Source organism: Rhinopithecus roxellana, chromosome 10 (assembly GCF_007565055.1).
Source record: "Rhinopithecus roxellana isolate Shanxi Qingling chromosome 10, ASM756505v1, whole genome shotgun sequence".
In the NCBI taxonomy this organism is placed as follows: Eukaryota; Metazoa; Chordata; class Mammalia; order Primates; family Cercopithecidae; genus Rhinopithecus; species Rhinopithecus roxellana.
The window spans coordinates 120248215-120270433 of record NC_044558.1 but is presented as its reverse complement, the minus strand read 5'-3'; the positions used below and the strand labels follow the sequence as shown (position 1 = coordinate 120270433).

Genomic DNA, 22219 nt, shown 5'->3' with positions numbered 1-22219 from the left:
TTTGGCTATAATTCGTGTCAGCAGTGTCTGCAAGTACCTCAGTGGTCCCTACTGTGGGTTTTTGTTGAGTGAGTCTCATGTCTTTGCTGTTGATAGGGGCCTCTAGGTGGAACAGTTCTCAGGCTTTGGGTGGTGGGTAGTCATTGGGTGTGGTGGCTTTGCCAGTTGTGGGGCAGGTTTGCCAGTGGTGACTGTTGCCAGATGGGTCCATCTTTGGTCCCTACAGGTATGTGGAGTGCATTCCTGCTTCACCAGTTGTGGGAATGGGATTGCTGGCAGTGGCTGGCAGCTAGTTCTTAAACCCCAGGGACTGCATGCACCAGCGCCCTTGGTCTTGGAGGTGGCCTCCCTGCTGTGCTAGATTGCTTGTTCCTTTAGGTCCACTATACCAGCTCAGGTGCTGGAGTTTTGGCTTTACTGCTCTGTGTAGCTGAGGTTGTGGTGTTGGACCCTTTTATTTGATTGTGGTGTGATTACAGTGAGACCCTTCAGATGTGGAAATACCAGGTCTGTTGAACCCCACGGCAGCATGTATTTTAGCATTGGCTCGGTTCTCAAAATGGTGCATGCTGTAGCAGTTTGGGTTACAGGGAGTGGGGGTACCCAGTGTGTGTGCCTTCTCTGGAGCAATGTAACCACGTGGACTCCAAACAGCTCCCTGTACTGGATTCAGGGCCTGTTAGGACTCTAGGGCTCTTCTATAGCTAGGTTTACACATGTGCACAGTGGTATTAGGGACTGCTAAGGAACTCCTATGTACCATTTCTCGCACAATGGGGAGTCTTTCTTGTTTCTGAGCCAATCCCAGCTGGGTGCTTTGCTTTCTTCTCTATGCTGCCGTCTCAAGTCTCCATGATTAAGTAGATTTTTTTTTCCCTTTCATGTGAATTCTGTTGTTCTCCCTTGGAAACTCTACTTGAAGTGCAGTTATTTACTGGTTATTTTGGACCTTTGTGGAGGAGTGTTGGTCCTCTAGTCAGTCATCTTAATGATGTCTTCCTCATGTTTTTTTTGATAGTAGCCATCCTAATAGATGTGAGGTAGTATAGTATCTCATTGTATTTTTGATTTGTATCTTTCTGATGATTAGTGGTGTCAAGCATCTTTTAATATGCCTGTTAGCCACTTGTATATCTTTTTTGAGAAACAGCTAGTCAAGTTCTTTGCCCATTTAAAATTTTTATTTTTTATTTTCGTTTAGTTTTTCTCTATATTCTGGATATTAATGCCTTATCAGATATATGATTTGCAAATATTTTCTCCTATTCTGTAGTGTTTTACTCTGTTGATAAATCTTTTGTTGCAGAAAAATTTATTTTCATGGAGTTCGTTTTGTCTGTGTTTTTGTTGTTGTTATTGTTATTGCCTATGCATTTCGTGTCATATCCAAGAAATCATTACCAAATCAAATTCCATGAAGCCTTTCCCCCATCATTTCTTCTAAGAGTTTTATAGTTTTAGGTTGTACATTTAGACCTTTGATCCATTTTAAATTAATTTTCCTATATAGAGTTAAAGAGAGATCCAAGTTCATTCTTTTATATGTGTGTATCCAGTTTTCCCAGCACTGTTTGTTGACAACATTGCCCTTTTTTAATTGAATGACCTTGGTACTCTTGTCAAATTCATTTGACCCTATATGGGGAGGTTTATTTCCTCATTCTGTATTCTATTTCAGTTGTTTATATGTTGGTCATTATGTCAGTGTCACACTATTTTGATTATTATAACTTTGCAATAAATTTTGAAATAAGGAAGTGTGAGTTCTCTAGTTTTGTTCTTCAGGAGTATTTCATCTACTTGGGTTCCCTTGAGATTCCATATGAATTTTAGGATAGATTTTTCTATTTCGGTACAAAGTACTGGGATTTTGATAGGAATTGCATTGATTCTGTAGATTATTTTTGGTAGTATTGACATCTCAACAATATTAAATCTTTCAATTTATGAACATAGGATGTGTTTCTATTTATTTATATCTTCTTTAATTTCTGTTAGCAATGTCTTTTAGTTTTCTGTTTATAAGTATTTCACCTCCTTGGTTCAGTTAATTTTTATATATTCTTTTTGATGCTATTGTAAATGGAATTATTTTCTTCATTTTCCTTTTCATATTATTCATTGTTAGTGTATAGAGATGCAGCTAATATTTGTTTGTTGGCTTTGTATTCTGCTACTTTGCTGAATTCATTGTCTTTCTCTTGCCTAATAGCTCTGGCTAGAACTTCCAGTTTCATGTCGAATGGAAGTGGCAAAAGTGGGAGTACTTGTTTTATTCCTGATCTTAAAGGAAAACATTTCAGAGTCTCACCATTGCTTATGATACTCACTGTGGCTTTTTAATGTATGGCTTTATTATGTTGAGGTAGTGTCCTTCCATTCCAAGTTTGTTAGTGTTTTTATCCTGAAAGGGTATTGAATTCTGTCAAATGCTTTCTCTGCATCAGTTGAGATGATCATGCATTTTTTTCTTCATTCTTTTAGTATGGTGTATTATTAGGTTGTTGCAAAAGTAATTGTGGTTTTGGATGATGAATTTTAAATCAGTGTAACTAGGCTCAAACACATCTTTATTAATCAAAATAGGAACCATTGCAGTCAACACTTTTTTGCCAATAAGTTTGTTTATTCTTGTAGTATAAAAATCCATGCTTGGGGATTCGACAAACTTTTTTTTTTTTTTTTTTTTGAGACAGTCTTGGTCTTGTCGTCCAGGCTGGAGTGCAGTGACACAATCTTCGCTCACTGCAACTTCCACCACCTGGGTTCAAGCGATTCTCCTGCCTCAACCTCCCAAGTAGCTGGGATTATAGACACCCGCCACCATGCCTAGCTAATTTTTGTATTTTTAGTAGAGACAATGTTTCAAGATGTTGGCTAGGCTGATCTCGAAGTCCTGATCTCAGGTGATCTGCCTACCTCGGCCTCCCAAAGTGCTGGGATTACAAGTGTGAGCCACCACACCTGGCGGGATTAGACAAACACTTAGAAAGCATTTTGTGCATCCTGCTTGTTGTGGAAGGATTTTCCCTGCAAAAAGTTGTTGAGATGCTTAAAGAAGTCATAGTCAGTTGGCAAGAGGTCAGGTGACTATGGCAGATAAGGCAAAACTTCGTAGTGCAGTTCGTTCAACTTTTAAAGCATGGGTTGTGTGACATACAGTCGGACATTGTCGTAGAGAAGAATTGGACCCTTTCTGTTGATCAGTGCCGGCTGCAGGCACTGCAGTTTTCAATTCATCTCATCGATTTGCTGAGCATACTTCTCAAATGTAATGGTTTCCTCGGGATTCAGAAAGCTGTAGTGGATCAGACTGGCAGCAGACCACCAAACATTGACCATGAGCTTTTTTGGCACAAGTTTGGCTTTAGGAAGTGCTCTGGAACTGCTTCTCTGTCCAGCCACTGAGGTGGTCATCGCTGGTAGTCGTATGACTACTTTTTGTTGCATGTCACAATCTACTTGAGAAATAGTTGTTGTTGTTGCATAGAATAAGAGAAGAGGACACTTCAAAATGACGATTTTTTAAAATTTTCACTCAGTTCATGAGACACCCACTTAACTAGCTTTTTCACCTTTCCAGATTGCTTCAAATGCCAAATGACCATAAAATGGTTGACATTGAGTTCTTTGGCAGCTTCTTGTGTAGTTGTAGAGGATCAGCTTCAGCGATTGCTCTCAGTTGGTCATTGTCAACTTCTGATGGCTGGCCACTGTGCTCCTCCTTTTGAAAAGTAGACCTCTTTTTCTTTTTAGATTTTTTTCTATTTCAATGCTTATTTCCCCTTTGTTATTTTTTGTTCTCTATGTGTGCTTTCTTCCTTTCTTTCTTGGTCAAGTCAGCCACTGCTTTGTATATATATATTTTTATATTGTGGTAAAATATACATAAAATTTACCATTTTAACTATTTTAAAACGTACAGTTCAGTGCATTCATTTAAATTAGGATTTTGATTTATTAATTAGATCAACTGGTTTCCCATTTTCTAACTCATTAATTTCTGTTTTTATCTTCTGGTTCTTTGCCCTTAAAAAGTTTGTATAGTTTTATTGTTGTCATTTAATGTACCTAAAATAAAGTTGTACAGTCATCACCACAATAAAAATATGGAATAGTTTCATCACCCCAAGTTTCCTCATGTCTCTTTATAGTTGACTTCCTTTCCTGAGTCCCAGCATTAGGCAACCTGTGACTTATCCATGCTCTGAATGTATCAGTAGCTCATATCTTTATTGCTGATTAGTATTCATTGGATAAATATAATATGATTTATTTATTCTTCTCTTGATGGACAAATGTCGGGTTGTTTTTAGTTTGGGGCTATTATGAATAATGCTGCTGTGAACGTTCATTTACAAGTCTTTGTGTGGAAATATGTTTTTATTCTCCTAGTTAAATACCTAGAAATGGGGTTACTAAGTCATATAGTAAGTATATGTTTAATTTTATAACATACAGAAATACTGTTTTCCAATGTAGAAACACTTGACAAAGTTTTTTTCATTCCAACTAGCAGTATATGGAGGATTTTGTTTGTTTTACATCCTTACTGATACTTGTTATTTTCAGTCTTAATAATTCTAATTGGATATGTTGTAACATGTCACCTGTGGTCTTAATTTGATTGTCTCTGTGACTAGTGGTGGTTAGCATCTTTTTATGTGCTTATAAGGTACTTCTGTGAAGTTTCTGTTCAACTGTTTTGCTCACTTTTTACATTCAGAAGTTATCTTATTGATTTATAATAGTTATTTAGGTGTTACACATGTAAGCTCTTTCTTAGATACATATTTTACAGATATGTTCTCCTTATCTACGACTTGCCTTTTCATTTACTCAATTGTGTGTGTATGTATATGTATGTGTGTGTGTATATATATGTGTGTGTGTATATATATTTATTTATTTATTTGTTTGTTTATCTCTGTTACTAGTGGTGGTTAGCATCTTTTTGTGTGTTTGTTTATTTTTTGATAAAGGATCTTGCTCTGTTGCCCAGGCTGGAGTGCCATGGTGCCATCTCAGCTCACTGCAACCTCTGCCTCCTGGGCTCAAGTGATCCTCCCACCTCAGCCTCCCCAGTAGCTGGCACTACAGGTGTGCGACACCGTGCTTGGCTAAATTTTATATTTTTAGCAGACACAAGGTTTTTCCATGTTTCCCAGACTGGTCTCGAACTCCTGAGCTCAAGTGATCTGCCTGCCTTGGCCTCCCAAAGTGTTGGGATTACAGGTGTGAGCCCACTGCACCTGGCCACATTTACTTAATTGTGTATATTGAAAGTGGATTTTATAAAATCTACTTGTGTGGTGTTTTTTTCCTGTGTTTTCATGCCACAACAACGCAGAAAACTTCTGTGACCAAATGTATGGATTTCTACCCATCAACAAGTAAGCATTCATTTCTGCAGTGGACACCAGCCTGACATCTTCTACTCTAATTTGATTCTACTGCTCTCTACATGGAGATAGCATCAGATCCTGTGGGTTGAAAGCTTTTCCCATTTCAGACACCAGTCTCACTTTCAGACCTCTGGAACTTCTCACCGACCAACTTTTTAAATTGGGGTTTCCATAACCTTCTCTTTCAGCTAAATTTACTAGAGTGGTTCACAAGCTTAAGGAAACACTTTTTGTTTCCCAGGTTTTTGAAGAGGATATTTTTAAAGCATACAAATAAACAGCTAGATGAAGAAATAATAGGCCAGGTGCAGTGGCCCGTGCCTATAACCCCAGCACTTTGGGAAGCTGAGGTGGGTGGATCACCTGAAGTCAGGAGTTTGAGACCAGCCTGACCAACATGGTGAAACTCCGTCTCTACTAAAAGTACAAAAAAATTAGTTGGGCGTGGTGGCAGGTGCCTGTAATCCCAGCTACTCAGGAGGCTGAGGCAGGAGAGTTGCTTGAACCTGGGAGGTGGAGGTTGCAGTGAGCCGGGATCGGCCATTGCACTCCAGCTTGGGCAGCACAGCAAGACCCCATCTCAAAAAAAAAAAAAAAAAAAAAAAAAGAAAGAAAGAAAAGAAAAAAAGAGAAAAGAAGAAAAGAAATAATAGGGTAAGGTCTCAAGGGTGCAGAGCTCAGGAGCTTCTTCTGTTCCTCTGAAGTTGGGGTGTGCCATTCTCCTAGCACATGGGTAAGTTCTTTTACCTTCGTGTAATCCTCCATGAGTTCAGCTGTCTGGAGGCTTGCGGTACCCTGTACTCTTGAGTCTTTTTTGGAGACTTCATTGGATAGACATGATTGAAGAATGGACAATCGTATGGAAATCTTATTGGACAGAAAGGGCATGATCTAATACTAACAGACTGTGCAGAGAATCGTAACAAGTCCTGTGTGTTTAGATTCTTCGTGGCCCCTCTGTGTAGCATTATTTCCTCCTGGTAAGGGGCAGGACCCCTTCAGAAATGGGAGTCTTATGACCTACTGTCAGATAAGGTAATTCAGAGGATTTTTTTATGACCAGCTCCAAGACAGAAAGATGGGGGAAGATTAGAGTATATTTTTAGTGTGTGTGGCCTGCCTTGGGGAGAAAAAGGTGCAGGTAAAAGGACAGAAGGTCAGAGAGAGATTCTGTTTTCTGAGGTCTGTTTCTGAGGCCCAGAGCACCCCAGTATTATAACCAAAGACTGTCTTTCACCTTTATCACTGTGAGGCTGTTTTGAAGCTGCCTCCCGAACCATGAACAAAGGGCCAAATATGGTTAGCAAAAGATATGCGTATTGTTTTAGTCCCTTAGGAAATGTGGACAAGGGCTATGGAAGTTACGAGCCAGGAACCATGGATGTAAACCCATACGTATATATGTAAACCAATATATATACATCATAATACCACACCACTTTATCAATTTTTTTCTTGTTTGTATTTTTTGTGTTCTCTTCAAAAAGTCTTTGCCTAATTCTGTGTTAAAAAGATATTTGTTTTCTTCTAAAACATTAATATTTGGTTTTTACCTTTAGATTTTAAGGTCTAATTCATGTTAACTTTTATGTGGTGTAAGGTAATGGTACACATATGCTTTTTATTTTCATGTAGGTATGCAGTTATTCTAGCACCATTTTTTGAAGACTGTCTTTTCCCCCATTGAATTACAGGTGTGAGTTTATTTCTGGACTCTGTTCTGTTTTACTGATCTTTGTCTTTATGCCAATATCATACCATTTTGATTAATGTAGCTTTGTAGTAAGTTTGATTCAGGTAGTACACGTCCTCTACCTGGTTCTTTTTTGTCTAAATTATTTTGGCTTTTCTAGGTCCTTTGCCTTTCAAGTATTAATTTTTTAATCAATTTCTTACCTTTTTAAAAAAATCTTGTTGAAATTTTAACTGGGATTGTATTGAATTTTTAGGTCAATTTGAGGGGAATTGTTACCTTAACAATATTGAGTCTTCCAATCCAAAAATATCATACATCTCTCCATTTATTTAGGTTTCCTTTCTGTCATCAGTGTGTTTCAGTTTTCATTGTATAAATCGTGCTCATGTTTTACTCAGTTTTATTTCTAAATATGTTGTAAATGGAGTTCATTTTGACTTAATTGTTCATTGCATATAGAAATGTAGTTTACTTTTATGTATTGATCTTGAATCCTGTGACCTCACTAAAGTCACATATTTTCTAATAGCTGCTTTGTTGATTTCTTGGCGTTTTCTAAGGTCATGTTATATACCATGGGCTTTCTTTTAGTTTACTTTGTTCATTTGGTTGTTTTTGAGTTGACAATTTAATTTTACTACAGTTTATTCTTTCATTCTTATTGGTAAGAGTATTTAGTGCTAATAATTTTCTTCTCATCACTACTTTAACTATATTCCATAAATTATGGTTATATAGTGTTTTAATTATTATTTTTAAAGAAATTCACTAATTTTAATTTGTATTTTTCTTTCTGCCGAAGAGTTATTTAACAGAAGATGTAATAGTTTGCTAAGTCTGCCATAATAAAATACCACAGATGGGTGATCAAACAACAGGAATTAATTTTCTTACAGTTTTTGGAGACTAGAAGTCATAGATTAAGGTATTGCCCAGCTTGCTTTCTCCTAAGACCTCTCTTCTTGACTTGCAGGTGGCCACCTTATTCTCACTTTATCCTCACGTGGCCTTTTCTCTGTGCCTTTGCATCTGCTCGTGTCTATCCTTTTTTTTTTTTTTTTTTTTTTTTTTTTTTGAGATGGAGTCTTGCTCTGTCGCCTAGGCTGGAATGCAGTGGCGCAATCATCTCGGCTCACTGCAAGCTCCGCCTCCTGGGTTCGTGCCATTCTGCCTCCCAAGCAGCTGGGACTACAGTGCCGGCCACCATGCCTGGTTAATTTTTTGTGTGTTTGTTAGTAGAGACAAGGTTTCACTGTGTTAGCCAGGATGGTCTTGATCTCCTGACCTCATGATCTGCCCACCTCGGCCTCCCAAAGTGCTGGGATTACAGGCATGAGCCACCGCACCGGGCGTGTCTATCCTTTTTATAAGGACACTAGTCATTGGATTAGGGCCCATCCATATGACTTCAACCTTAATTGTCTCTTTAAAGGCCCTGTCTCCAAATGTAGTCATATCTTGAAGGAACATGTTTCAGTCTATAACAGAAATTTTTTTAAATTTCCAGTTAGGAGAACCTTTTTAAAAAGTTAATTTCTACTTTTATTGCATTGTGATCAGAATATTTTTGTATTGTTTCTACTTTGTGGAAAAGTCTCATGTTTCTTTGTATCCTAATCTATCAAGGGCAAGACTAGGGTAAAGCAAGTGAGGCAGCCAGGGTGCAAAATTTAAGGAAACAGTCTCATGTGCCGTGCCGACCCTGCACTTGCAGGAGTCTTAGAATGGGTGTCTTCTTAAGTTTCGCTTTCTGGACATGTCACATGCCCAGCGACTATAGGACTATAGTCACTTAGTCCTATAGTATATGTCAGTTATTGTGTTACATAAACACATGGAAAGAGTCTTATAAAAGAATATGAAGTTATACACACACACATACACACACACACACATACATACACACACATGGGACCTACCTTGTTAAGGTCTTCTGTATACTTGCTTATTTTTTGTCCACTTGATTTGTTTTGTACAAAGAATGATATATTAAAGTCTCCTTTTATTACTGTGTTTCTATATGTGACTCTTTGTATATCTTGTAGTTTTTGCTTCATAAAGGTGAGTTTCATGGTATTTGGTACAGAATATAAATATTCATAGCAGTTCTATTTTAAGTGTGAATTGTAGCTTTTAGCATTAAAAAGTGCTTTGTCTTTTTTTTTGCTTGACTTGTCTGATATCACCACTTCTGTTTTCATATAGTTTCTATTTGCCTGGTATACTTTTATTGTCTTATTTTTTAATTTTCTGAATCATTTTGCTTTTTAAATGTGTGTTTTGTATATAGCATTTAATTGGGTCTTGTTTTGTGGGCCAAATTTTAATAAATTAAACCTTTCATTTTAATGGGCAAATTAAGTACATTCACATGCAGTGAGCCCTTACCTACAAAGATTTGCAGGCACGAATGGGAGAGATCACTTGCTGGGGTTTGGTGTTTTTTCCTTCATTTTACTTACAGTTACTTTGAGGTTTTGGGCATTTTCTGTCTGCCAGTTATGCTAAGGGTATGGTTTTGTGTGGCTTTATTTGTTCTCTTTGCTTTTCTGTATTGTTTTTGCAGAATATATGGATAACACAGAGCTTAGACATCTGCTGTTATCTTCAACACTTGGAAATTCTTTATGTCTGCTTTTCAAATTCTAATATCTTAGTGACATCTCTAATTATATAAAGTTTGAGTGGCTTTTAAAAATCATGTTCATTAAGTGATAGGCTATGTTTTGAGACAGGGTTCTTGATCTGCATTACTTAGGAAAGAATTACTTCAGGCAGAGGTGTACTTACTATTTACTTAGGTTTCATAACTTTATTTAAAGTGTTAGTGGCTGTGATTCTAAAAGCATGAATCTGTAATAGATTTTAAGAACCAATCTTGTCTGTCTTTTTGCTTTTAGGTGGGTACATTTTTTAGGACATATTCAGGACAGGTAGGTTTTAAATCTGTCTTTGACAGTCTCCAGAAAGTGGGGAGAGACCCTCCCCAGGCATCCTACTCTAATGTTTTATCCTATTATAATCCCACAAGTTGGCCAGTTAGAGTCTTTTCTGTTAGAATTTAAGCCTGTTTCTCCTGCTTTGGGTTTCTGTTGCCATAGTGATAAAACGTTCAGCATTCTGTCATTACTTGAACACAATAATGAACTTGACCCTTAGGTTTTGTTTTGTTTTTTAGTTTATTGCTATATAAAACAGCTTTCATTCCTTTAGCTTTTCTTAAATATGAATAATTTTCTATTCTGTTAGTCACATTGATAATTTTTCTTTGATTCCTCTGTAGTTTCACTTATAATGTGTAAATGACCTCAACTTATTTTTAAAAAAAGACATAGTAACCAACATAAAATCTAGCAGGATTAATTCACACGATTGGCATGACTTTTTTTTTTTTTTAATGTTCTACAATTGTGGTGGTAGTTTTTCCTTGACAGTTATGATTTACTGATTTGTAAGTCCAGCTACGTCAACCAGGTCTGTTGTGATCACTCATTAAAATGATGATAATTGCATCACCTCCTATTTAGATAACCAGAGACAAATTGATCGGAGACTTACCTGTGGAGCAAAAGGTCTTACTGAGGAAATGGAAAGTATAAATCATGCAAAGCAGAAATATCCATTTATTTACAAATAATATATATCTGTGATAAGTAAATATTAATCTATTACATATAAATCACTGCTTTGACAGATTCTTTATTAATTATATACCAGTCTTTTCTCTTCATTAAAGTGTTTTTTTTTTTTACCACTAGCCTATCATAGTGCCAAGAGTAATAAAAAGTTATTTTTGTAAAAGTACTATATTTCAAAAGGCTGCTCCACTGCACATTTATTCAATTTGCAAATTAAAACCATGTAAAAATTAAAGGAGTTTAAATATAATAGAATATGTAATCAACTTTTGGTTATGACAGTAACCCAACTCCAACTAATGCAAGCACAACAAAAGGGACTTTCTTCATTTACACAGTTGTGGGAAAGATAAGGGTTATGCTGGTTTCACGGACACCTGGATCTGGGAACTCAAATGTAATTAGATAATAGTGACTTTTCCCTTCATTTTCTTTTCTTCCTCTTCTCTTATTTTCTCTCTCCTTTGTCTGCTGTTCTATCTCTGTAATGCTAGGAACATACATTGAAGCCAAGAGGACAAAGTTCTTGTTAGCAAACTCAAGTTTAAAAAGTCCAGAGTCGAGGCTGGGAATGGTGGCTCACGCCTCTAATCCCAGCACTTTGGGAGGCCAAGGAGGGTGGAACACCTGAGGTCAGGCATTCGAGACCAGCCTGGCCAACTTGGTTAAAGCCCATCTCTACTGAAAATATAAAAATTAGTAGGGCGTGGTGGTGACCACCTGTAATCCAAGCTACTCCAGAGGCTGAGGCAGGAGAATTGCTTGAACCCGGGAGGTGGAGGTTACATTGAGCCAAGATTGTGCCACTGCACTCCAGCCTGGGTGACAGAGTGAGATTCTGTCTAAAAAAAAAAAAAAAAAAAAATCTAGAGACAAGTTTGGGTCTGGTTCACATGCTCATCCCTGGACCTACCAGGGCGACTGTGGGTATCAGGCACTCTGACTCAGCCAAGGTTATATGCCCATGTCTCTGTGGAGTGGATGAAGGAGGAGGAAGGAAATGATGTGCAGTTTGATATTAAAAGTAGGGGGAGGTTTTTGGGGAAATAGCAATAACCAAGGAAAGGGAACCTGAACATTTATGATATCCTGTAGTCAATACCCCCTTAATTTATTTTTTGCATGGCTTAAAGCCAGGGCTATTATTTCCCATTTGGAGCTTTCTGTTTTTTTCTTAAACTTTTAATAAACATTTAAATTTCATCAGTTTGGATTTCTTTGCTGCCAGTAGTGGATATTTGCTTTAAAAAAAAAAAAAACGAAAAGCTATCATTTAATATATCCACCTTTCTACTTACACTACGTCTTGAGAAGAATTATATTAGCCCATTGGACACGTTTTCTCCCAAGAATTTAAACTGTGAAGTAAGGGATGAAAGCATATGTGCCAGTGTTTGAAGGACCAGGCAGGCCTGTGGCATGTCTTTGCCTGTGATTCCTGTCAATTATTGTATCCTGGTTTTGGTTTTCTAGTTCTCTTTTGAGCAGGTTCTTATATTCTTTCAGGAAAGTTTCTTTTTGCTAATAATGGCCAGTGTCAATTTCCAGTGCTCACAAGCAAGAACCATGCTTTCAGAAGATTGGTATGAGAAGGCCACTGCCATTCTCATGAGACTTGTAGGACTCTTTGACAGTAGAGAAATCACAATTACAACTTCTGTTGTTTGCCCTGTATGTTGCTTCCCTTTGGTAACAGACTCACGTTAAATGAAGCCAAGAAGTTACATTAGAGGCTTTGCTGCCCAATATGGTATTACTAATCACAGATGACTGTTGAAACCTAAATTTAAATTAGGATTTTAAAAAATTAAAATTCAGTTTCCTCAGTCACACGAACATGTTGCTAGTGACTATCATATTGGAAGGCACAGATTATAGAATATTTCCACCATCAAAGAAAGCTCTATCAGACGACACTGTTGGAGTATAAACTCCTCAAGGGTAGGCATTCTGTCCTTGTTATTTTCTGATGTATCCACAACACTTAGAATGGGCTCAGCATGTATAGGTACTCAATAAATATTTGCTGAATGTTGAAACAGCATATATTGGCAGGCGGAGGAGGGCAGATCACTTGAGGTCGGGAGTTCAAGACCAGCCTGACCAACATGGGGAAACTCCGTCTCTACTAAAAACACAAAAAATTAGCCAGGCAGGGTGGTGGATGCCTGTAATCCCAGCTACTTGGGAGGCTGAGGCAGGAGAATCACTTGAACCCAGGAGGCCGAGGTTGCAGTGAGCCAAGATCACACCATTGCACTCCACCCTGGGCAACAAGAGCGAAACTCCATCTCCAAAAAAAAAAAAAAAAAAAATAGAAATAGTATATATCAGTATATCAGCTGCCTGCCACAAAAGACCTGGACCATGATCCTTACAGCTGACTTCCCTGTACTTTGAAGGGAACTTGAAATAGCGCCATCTTAATATTATTCCAAAGTTTCCATTTAAACTTATTCATAGCTACATTGTCTGTTGTAACTTGGCCCTCCAGTTCACCTACCTTATAATTGCTTTAAAAGTATAAAGTACTTGATCTCATAGTTACTTTCCCCCCCACTTACTCATCCTTCACCTTCTGATTTCTCCCTATCACCTACTCATTAAAACTTTTAACAATTTCCACTGTAGCCTTTGGAATCCCTATTCTGATACCAATAACTTTTTTTGCAATCTCAACATTTTTTTGAATGCCTCTCCCCCTACTGAAAACTGCTTTCTTCTCATGGCATATAACCTGGAACGCCTTTTAAGTAGAAATTACTCTTCCTTCCTCTCTCCTACAAGAGACCAAGAAGAGAAATCAACATTTGTAAACCCCGTTTGTGCTTCCAGTTCATTGTTTGAGTATGGCTAAAGTGATTTTTTTCTTTGATATTTGTTGCATCTAGTTTTATACCTGTCTTTTATCTCTTCCAGTTAATGACCTACAATGTATTCCTTAACAGTCACTGAGGACTTTGATATCTGGCTCAACTTTTTTCTGTTTTCTGTTTCTCTTGTCATCATTCTTAGTGACTATGTATTCATATTGTTGCACTACCCAACACCTCAGCCTTATAGTTTCTTCTATCTGCACTCTGGCATTCTTTTATCTTTATCCTACTTTAGCATCTTGTACACCTAGACACGTCTTGGACCTTGTCCTCACCTAGAACTGATCACTTCAAAGATGTAAATATCTTTTCTTTCTCTTATCCATGCTACTCTCACTGAAGATACTGATATTGGTAGTCTTTGGACTTCTCTTTTTCTTCCAGCCTATTATCCTGGCTCCCTTGCTTCCTTTTCAGCTTGGAAACTGATGTTCTTACTTGTACATGAGCAAAGGATATGAATTTTCTCAACTTCTTGCCATCTTAGAATGTCGGTATCTTCATCCATTCTCTCCTCCCTTTCTATTTTGAAAATGTCCTTTCCCCCTTTACTTCTTAAGTGAGCAGTGCTTTTAATTCCATATCTCTACTTCCTCTACACTCTTCGTCACCTATATCTTTAATTTCTCTATCTCGGACTCTTATTTTTCCTTCAAGATCTAGTTCAAATTGCATCTCTTTTATGTAGCCTTAACTTATCCTCTAATGAAAGTTAATTGCAGTTTTTTTCTGTTCCTTGTATGTCTATTATAAGGTATATTTTCTTTTGACTTACTGTGATACACCTTGAGTATTCAAAACCTAATGAAAAGAGATACTGTACTCCTAAATTCACAGCACTGTCTTTTGAAACATTATTTGCCTTTTTGAACTTTAATACCATTAGTCTTATTCCTATCTTACTTAAGTTAAGATCTGTTATCCCATAGAATCCTAAATGTAATGATCTTAAATCATGGACTAATTTTCTCCTTAAAAAAATTAGTTTTAGATTCTAACCCAGTACTGCTTCAACAAAATGAACTGAAGAAGGCCTTGTTGTATATCATCTTCTATAGTCTACCACAATGGTGCTTTTACTTAGTTCATATTTCATTTAGTTTTTCTCCCATCCTTTCATATTTTAATGATTTTTCAGGTACTCTTTACCATTGGTTTCTTTGGCTTCAGCTTTTGTATGTAGGGCACTATTGTTTCTCTTCATGTCTGTGTGACTTACATAGAAAGCATTAGGCCATGACTTTCTTAACTGGGTTATGTTTCTTGTTAATTTACCAATTGTATCCAGATTCTCAGCTGGAGCTAGGATATAGTTAGGGCCTAAGTTTTCTAACTGTGGTCCTGAACTGGGACCCACAGTGTTCTCTCTTCCATTTTCATCTTCATGATTTTGTGGAAAGAAACCTTTACTAAGTCAGTAACCTAAAAACCCCAAGTTAGCCACCCTGCTGAGAGGCTGAGGCAGGAGGATTGCCTGAGCCAAGGAGTTTGAGGCCAGCCTAGGCAATATAGTGAGACCACATCTCTTACTTTAAAAAAAAAAAAGGGCACCCAGTTGGTAACATTCATAAACATTTAATGGAGGAAGTGCACAGAAAGTTTGAAAGAGTAATCATGTAACTAGAATTATGAAATAAGAGTGTGACTGGTACTGACAGTGGAGCAAAAGGAAAAGGACTGGCCCTCTTTAGGTTCATCGTTTCTGGCATTTGTATGTAAACGTCTCAGGAAGCAATGGGTCTTATCTTCAGATTTTTTTCGTGTTATATTATCCAATCATCTCACACATTTAAACAACTAATCCATGATTTGGGTTGGTTCATTCAGTCTGCCAACAAATGTTTATTGAGTCCTTATTGTGATTAAAGCACAGGCCTAGGTTCTTGAGAGTGTTGTCCAGATAAACACATTCTACTTGGGCAGATAAGACATGCTAATAATACCAAGCTATAAATAGGTGCCAAGTGCGTTGTATTTGAGATAGGCATTTGGAGAGTTTTGAAAGGGAGGAGGCTGCAGGGCCTATCCTGCCAAACCTAATTAGTGTAATGTCTTCCTCAAGAGGTTACTCATTTGGTCACTAGAGCTGCTCTGCATTTTAAGGATCTGGCTGTAGATGTCTTACTCACTTTGAAGAGTCTGGAAATGTGTAAGTATTCATTCATCTCAGGCATGAAAAGCTCTATAAGATATATTATAGAATACAGGATGGTGTGTTGTATTAGTTTTCTTTTAAATCTGTAGCCTTGTAGAATGAAAGTGAAGTAGCGTGTGTCTGAAAGAATTTTGTAAATTGTAAAATGCTATATGGAGGTAAATTGGCCTCTCCTAAACTAGATTACTTTCTGATGCCTTAGCAACACATTCTATACTTTTCCATGAAAGACCACTTTTTTGGGCTGTTCTTCATGTATATCAAAATCCTACCTGTCAGGTTTTTATCCATGTAGCATTCCCTGGTACCCCTGGACATAGTTGATTTCTCATCCTCTCTATGCCCCTAGTTTGATTAGATTTTCCTATCACAACAGCAGTAATTTGTTTTACATTTTTGTTATACGTGAACACAACCTAGTTTCTTGAAGTCTCAATCTTTGGTTGTATTTGTGCTTTTGCACAGTGGTGTCCAACAGGCATTCAATAAAATGACTGTTTAATTCAGTGAAATAAATGAATCATGGATTCTTAATAATGTCTTTTGTTGGGTTGTGATTTTTAGGTTAAAACTTCAACAACAAATTGTGACTATTGAAAATGCAGAGAAGGAAAAAAATGAAAATTCTGACCTAAAACAGGTATGATTTTAGCAAATATTTTCCTTTTATTTTTTCAAGTGCTTCTTTAAATTTGTGTTTTGCAAACTGAAAAAAAAATTTGCAATCAGTATTTTTAGAATCTAACCACAATTGGTAACATATTGTTGGAGGTGATATGTAAAGATAAAATGTTTAAACCTCTATACTTTAATAAGCTTCTTTTGCTAACTGCTATTATTCTTTTTTTTTTTTTTTTTTTTTGAGACGGAGTCTTGCTCTGTCGCCCAGGCTGGAGTGCAGTGGCTGGATCTCAGCTCACTGCAAGCTCCGCCTCCCGGGTTCACGCCATTCTCCTGCCTCAGCCTCCCAAGTAGCTGGGACTACAGGCGCCTGCCACCTCGCCCGGCTAGTTTTTTTGTATTTTTTTTTAGTCGAGACGGGGTTTCACTGTGTTAGCTAGGATGGTCTCGATCTCCTGACCTCGTGAGCTGCCCGTCTTGGCCTCCCAAAGTGCTGGGATTACAGACTTGAGCCACTGCGCCCGGCCTATTCTTAAGAGAGATATATATATATTTACTTACGCTGTGGCCCATGATAATTTTTTAAATTACAGTTATAAGGACAGTATTTTAATATTCTGAATTTTAAAAACTCAATAGAAATATCATCCAGGTTTTAAGTTACTTGTGTGATTGACTTGTAACTTTATATCATGAGGTATTTTTTGCAATAGCCCTATGAAATCCAAGATTTGTATTTGTGGAAGGAAATTTGTACTTATAATTAAAGTTATTTGAGTTCAGGAAAGATTTGTATAAAGTTGGGTAAAACATGGAAGAGTGATCTTTTCTGAATTCTATTTTCTTTTTTGTTGTTTTTTTCCCTATAAATTATGAAGTAGGAATCCATTTTTAGAATTCATGCTCATATGCTAGTTGGTACTGCTTTTCATGTGCAGTTATGGTTTCTAAGTCTTAACTAGATGGACATAATGTTTGATACCCAGAGAAGTTATTTAGTATCATTGGCATTTGGGCTTTCTGTCATGCTATGCATATGGAGAGGTATTAAGCTCTTTGAAGCTTGCTTATTCAAGCAGCTGTAATACAGATTTAATATTTGCCACTCCAGTTAAAAATAAAGAGTGAATGGTTCTACGTGGAGAAATTCATTCTAAAATAGAAATCTGAGACATACCATTTAGTTTTATTCTGCTAAAAATTGCTCTGTGGACATTCAGAATCCTATATGAATTGGTTTTGTTACCATTAGGAAGTAATGGGATTATTACCCATTTATTTACTTTATTGTATAAGAATCTTGTTTCTTTTTACCCTTGAATCTCATAATAGGTTCTTTTGATCCCTATCTCTTGACTGTCCTTACTCTGAAATGTCTCTCAGAAAATGGCTAAGAGAGATAAAAGGAAGTGAAAGGAAAATAAGAACTTTTATTGTTTATTAATTGGTAAAATAGTTTTTGGGGGAGGTATATATAACTGTCCCAAATAAAGATTATTTAGATATAATTTAGAAGAGAGTGAATCTTTCTAGCCTGTTAGTCTTTAATTAGACTTCTCGTGAGAAAAAGTACTCCCAGATAAAGGTAAATTGGGATGGAAAGAAAGCTTTGAGTGACAGTATGCAGTTTGGTAAATGGCTGTAGAGGCCAAGGAATCTGTAGCGTTTATTAGATTTCCCAGAGCATCTTTCTTCTGCCCAGCACTGGACATACAGAATGGAAACCTTTTAAAAACAATGTGAGAGTGATCCTTCCCGTATTTACACTGAACAATTTTGATTGCTTGGAGAGTAGAACTTCTGGAAGGTTGCTGATCTCAGGGTATGTGGGAAGAGGAGGATGGATTTTTTTTAGCTGCTTTCCCAGCTGACTTACTTTTAAAATCAGTTTTTTTTCCATAGGAGGTGAGGGGAAGGCTAGAGTGGTAGGAGACTCACTCTAATCACTGGATTCCCTTTCCTCATCTCACTGCTAATCCCCCTGATAACCTTTCTGTCCGTTCCCAATACCTCTCCTGGCCTTCATATTTTGGGAAGAAGAGGGAGGGAACTCAGTGACTGAGGAATATAGTTCTTGATAATCTCTGATTATAATAAGAAATGCTCCTAGGTGCTGCTATTTGTTATTTCCTTCAGGGGGCATCTTCAAGGGCACACCAGCTTGAGGGAGTATTTGCAAAGGGAGATGCTTAGTATCTTCTGCTTCTCTCATACCTTAACTGCATGTATTTAGTGGCCTTTAATTTATCTTCTTTCTTCTCTTTTAAGCAAATCAGTAGTTTGCAGATCCAAGTGACCTCACTTGCACAGTCAGAGAATGACTTGCTGAATTCAAACCAAATGCTGAAGGAAATGGTGGAGAGATTAAAACAAGAATGCCGAAATTTTAGAAGCCAAGCTGAAAAAGCGCAGCTAGAAGCTGAAAAGTAGAGTTTGCTCTTTATGTACAAACTATTTTTTCTTTTTTCTATATAACGTATAGTTATGTTAGTAATGATTCCAATGTTGATTGTATTTTAGAAACTAGTTACAAATACACTTTAATAGTATACAGTGGTATACTGAGGTAATAATGTACTTTATGTTTCTATAGAATGACCTATACTGACTCAAATTCTTTTAAAAAAGGTAAAATTAAGACATATTAAAATTCTGACAGCATAGTATTCTGAAAAACCTCAAAGAAAACTTTTTTTATTCATAGATTAAACCAAAACATTTCTTCAAAAATCTGTTCTTCTGAATGCCAGAGAACAGAATGGTTTTGTTTTGTTTTGTTTTTGATGTGCAAAACTTAATTCCTTCTAGAACTAGTCTCTTGGACTTTCTTTGAAAAGCTAATTTATTTGTTCATTTTTTTTTTTTGGCCTTAAAATTTGTTACTAGTAGATAGTATGGAGTAAAACTGGTAGGGATAAAATTATTGTGGTGATGTTCAAGATTTTATACCCTCTGGAAAAATTTGTTTAGATGTGGTAGAATACTGTACTATTTTGTATTTGCTTTGTCTTTATGTTTGCCTTATAAGTAAGTTTTTATTTTAATCTACAAAACATGATTCTTTTCAAATTTCTTCTTCTGAAGGCCACCATGCCACATAAAACTATGTTTCTTCAGTTTTTCTATCATTACATATTCTAAGGTTTGTCCATGCTTTTATATATGGGGTTGAATTTCAAGAAAAGGAAGGAAGCAAGATAAATATCCATAGCATGTTGTGACATTTCAGATGATCCAACTTTTTTTTCTTTTATTTTTTAAAAACCAGAAACATGTGCTTGGATTTCTCAAGTGTTTGATTGAAATGAGCTTAATAATTCTAATGACAGTGTAGCTAGCAAATTTAAGTAATTAATCATTGGTTTCTAAATAATATTCATAGAATTGTGTATAAGAAAATAGCTGTACTAAGGGTCAATGGAATGTGATTTTAGTTCCAGCTAAGATACTTAAAATCTTGTATGACCTTAGGCAAGTAATCTAACTTCTCAGGGTTTGTTGTTTTCATTTGTACTGCCTATAGTAAGAATACTAAAAAAATCATATAAAGTATGCAGAATAGCTTTAAAAATATAAGTTGTTATGATGTTATTTTATCATTTATATGCATTTTACTCTAGTCAGAAGACATACTGCATTAAGATTTGATACCAGGCTTAATTTTCTTAAACAAAATTTATGAGGACAGATATTTGTAGTTTGATGGTTATTATACTTCACACCTGTTATCAAGTGTTTGTCTTGCTGTTAACTAGATGTGAGCCCTTAAGTTAGCTAACTGCTCTAATCCTCGGTTTCCTCATTTGTAAAATGGACAGAAGTATAAAGGTGACAGAAACACCTAACTTGGGATTTTTGTAAAGAACAGATGATACAGTACACATAGTGTTCTAAGTCCAGTGCCTTATTCACAGGAAGTGCTCAGTAATAGTGGGATTTGTAAACAAGTGGCCATACAGGAGGGCCTGCAGGTGGATAATTTAAAATGTGGTCAGGCAGGTAGTGAGTTTGCTTATACTTGTGATATTTAATCCTATTTAATCCTAAGAACTTATTTAGCTTCCATGTTTTACATACATTCTTCTGACAGGACATTGGAAGAGAAACAGATACAGTGGTTGGAAGAAAAGCACAAGCTTCATGAGCGTATCACAGACAGAGAAGAAAAGTATAATCAAGCTAAGGAGAAACTTCAGCGAGCTGCAATTGCCCAGAAAAAGGCAAGTGGTTCTTATTAAAGTGATTTCTGGCCGGGCACGGTGGCTCACACCTGTAATCCCAACACTTTGGGAGGCAGAGGCGAACAGATCACGAGGTCAGGAGATTGAGACCATCCTAGCTAACGTGGTGAAACCCATCTTTACTAAAAAAAAATACAAAAAAATTAGCCAGATGTAGTGGCGAGCGCCTGTAGCCCCAGCTACTCTGGAGGCTGAGGCAGGACAATGGCATGAACCTGGGAGGCGTAGCTTACAGTGAGTCAAGATTGTGCCACTGCACTCCAACCTGGGTGACAGAGCAAGACTCTGTCTCAAAAAAATAAAATAAAATAAAAAGTGATTTCTGTGGAGTAAAATATAATTAAATCTTTTTTTTTCTTTTCTTTTTTTTTTTTTTTTTTTTTAAGAGTCTGACTCCATGACGCAGGCTGTATTGCAGTGGTGCGATCTCGGCTCACTGCAACCTCCATCCCCTGGATTCAAGCGATTCTCATACCTCAGCCTTCAAGTAGCTGGGATTATAGGCACGTGCCACCATGCCCGGCTAATTTTTGTATTTTTAGTAGAGATAGGGTTTCCCATGTTTGCCAGGCTGGTCTCAAACTCCTGACCTCTAGTGGTCCTCCCACCTCAGCCTCCCAAAGTGCTGGGATTATAGGCATGAGTCGCCACGTCCATCCTAATAAACTCTTACAGGAGAATAAATATATAGTTGAATCTGAGATTTTAGTGATATGTTTAATTTAATATATAGGCATGACATTTTGCTGTCAACCTTGCAGAAATACATTGGGAAAATCCAGACTGTCCAGCAGGTTTGTTTCTAAATTTTGTGTGTAAGTGAATTGTTTTGAGTTGACATGCATTTTTCCACACAGAAGGTGTTTTTCAGAGTGATAGTTTCCAGGCCAACCCATGGAAGTCATATTTTACACATTCTCCAGTTAAATTATAGTGTGATTAAGATTGTTTCATTTATGCCTAATATCTGTTTTATTACTTTTGTAGTTAAAAGGCTTGTTTCCAATTCAGAAATACAAGAGCAAGTATTTCTTTGCTCCAGCAGGAGGAACTGGGACTCCCTTGGCTTCTGAAACCGCCACAGTAGTTCCCACAGCATTGATCCTTTTTAAGTTTTACCTTTGCAGGCATACTTTTCTCCAGAACCTAACTTTGTTTTCTTGGAAACAGTCCAGGGCGTTATGGAAATAATGTATCTAGATGGATCTTCTAAGTCAGTGGTTTACAACTTTTTTCTATTTCAGCAAACCCAAGGAATGTAACAGGTCCCATTAGTAACCATGACTCATGGCAGTGATTAAGGAAGGAGAAGGACATGGTAATCTTTTCAACAGGATTAGAGGAAGAGGAGGGACATGATAAAGTGTGTGTGTGTGTGTGTGTGAGAGAGAGAGAGATATGTAAAGTCCCAGAAATAATTTGAGTTGTCTCCATTTGATAAATTCCCTTAATAGTAGCATTTGTTGTGGAGAGGAGAAAAGATCTGAGATGAGAGGAAAATATTTCTAGATGTAGTAACCATTATCTTAATACCTGTTTGTTTATTGCAAAGGTTAACTGTTCATATCTGGGTAAGAGAAAATAACT

General features: G+C 36.9%; 1 protein-coding gene across 9 annotated transcripts in view; it reads left to right on the top strand.

Annotated features, from left to right (window-relative positions):
• CEP83 (centrosomal protein 83) overlaps window positions 1-22219 on the top strand; it is a 192538-nt gene that overhangs the window by 104575 nt on the left and 65744 nt on the right. For all 9 annotated transcript variants that reach the window (XM_030939510.1, XM_030939512.1, XM_010383920.2 and 6 more), the window contains 3 exons: window positions 16335-16410; window positions 18660-18817; window positions 20482-20611. In XM_030939510.1, the coding sequence (XP_030795370.1) occupies window positions 16335-16410; window positions 18660-18817; window positions 20482-20611 (364 nt within the window). The remainder of the gene's footprint in view (window positions 1-16334; window positions 16411-18659; window positions 18818-20481; window positions 20612-22219) is intronic.